This window comes from Penaeus monodon, chromosome 29 (assembly GCF_015228065.2).
Source record: "Penaeus monodon isolate SGIC_2016 chromosome 29, NSTDA_Pmon_1, whole genome shotgun sequence".
Taxonomy (NCBI): domain Eukaryota; kingdom Metazoa; phylum Arthropoda; class Malacostraca; order Decapoda; family Penaeidae; genus Penaeus; species Penaeus monodon.
In genome coordinates this window covers 33,721,015-33,721,909 of record NC_051414.1, presented here as the reverse complement: position 1 = coordinate 33,721,909, position 895 = coordinate 33,721,015, and the positions used below count along the sequence as shown (strand labels likewise).

The 895-nt window shown below is 45.7% G+C and overlaps 2 protein-coding genes across 2 annotated transcripts in view; one reads left to right on the top strand and one right to left on the bottom strand.

Moving 5' to 3' along the window:
• LOC119592190 (troponin C, isotype gamma-like) overlaps positions 1-853 on the bottom strand; it is a gene marked incomplete at both ends in the record, with an annotated part of 3,131 nt that extends 2,278 nt beyond the window's left edge. Inside the window, 1 exon segment of the mRNA XM_037941022.1 lies at positions 734-853. Coding sequence (XP_037796950.1) covers positions 734-853 — 120 coding nt within the window.
• Positions 1-895, top strand: part of LOC119592189 (glutaminase liver isoform, mitochondrial-like) — a gene marked incomplete at its 3' end in the record, with an annotated part of 133,529 nt that overhangs the window by 76,899 nt on the left and 55,735 nt on the right.

Here is an 895-nt window from a genome sequence, read left to right as displayed (position 1 = left end):
TTTCGCATATGTCTGGTGAGTAGTGTAGTTTGGTCTGTCTTCCAGAAACCTTCGGTTAAAATGACATTTTTCTATGAACCTTGGGTAAAAAACAGCGAATAGCCTCGGACCTAGAGACTTTGTTCCTCCATCTTATTTAGAAAGATTGATGACTAAGTGACATTTCTCCTTGGGCGCTTAATGTTCGTTAAGAGTGAAGGATGCCTTAACTTTTTCATTTCTTTTTTTTTCGTCTTGATTCATGAACACGAGATGTGCTCTGTTTCTTCTTCTTTGATCGTTCATAATGGCATTTTTATCTGACGTTCCCCATTTTTTCTCCATCGGATTTAAGGAAGAGCGGGCGAGCTGAGTGACTTGCGTTTTCTCGTTTCTTCGTCATTAAGGCGCCGAGCGGTGCCAGGGGACTTCCGCTCCCTGTTTCTTCAGATTCCCCAAAATAGAACGATGACGTAGGTGCTTTCGTTCCTTATATCTTCGCCTTATTTCGAGGAAACCGCGGGACTTGGGGCCGCAACGTTTCTTGTTCCCATATCTCAAAAAGGGTGAGTTTAAAACCTTCCCATGTCTGCAAACGACTGGCATATCTGTCGAGGCCTTTCTCGCTCCGAACTCATGGAACTTAGCATAATTCTATCTGTCTTGCGATTTCGAAATGAGAATAGAAGTGTAAGTCTTAAAAAAAGATAAATGACTCAAGGGGGACTCGAGGAAAGACTCCAAGGAGACTGACCTTCTTTGTCGTATAATCTGAAGGCTTCGTAGAGTTCCTTCTTGAGCTCCTCCTCGTCCTCCTCGTTCATGAACTTGGTGGCCAGGAGGCAGAACTCGTTGAACTCCAGCTCGCCGGATCCTGCGGGCGCAAGGGTGGTTAGGACGCGTGGGCGCCAGGGGA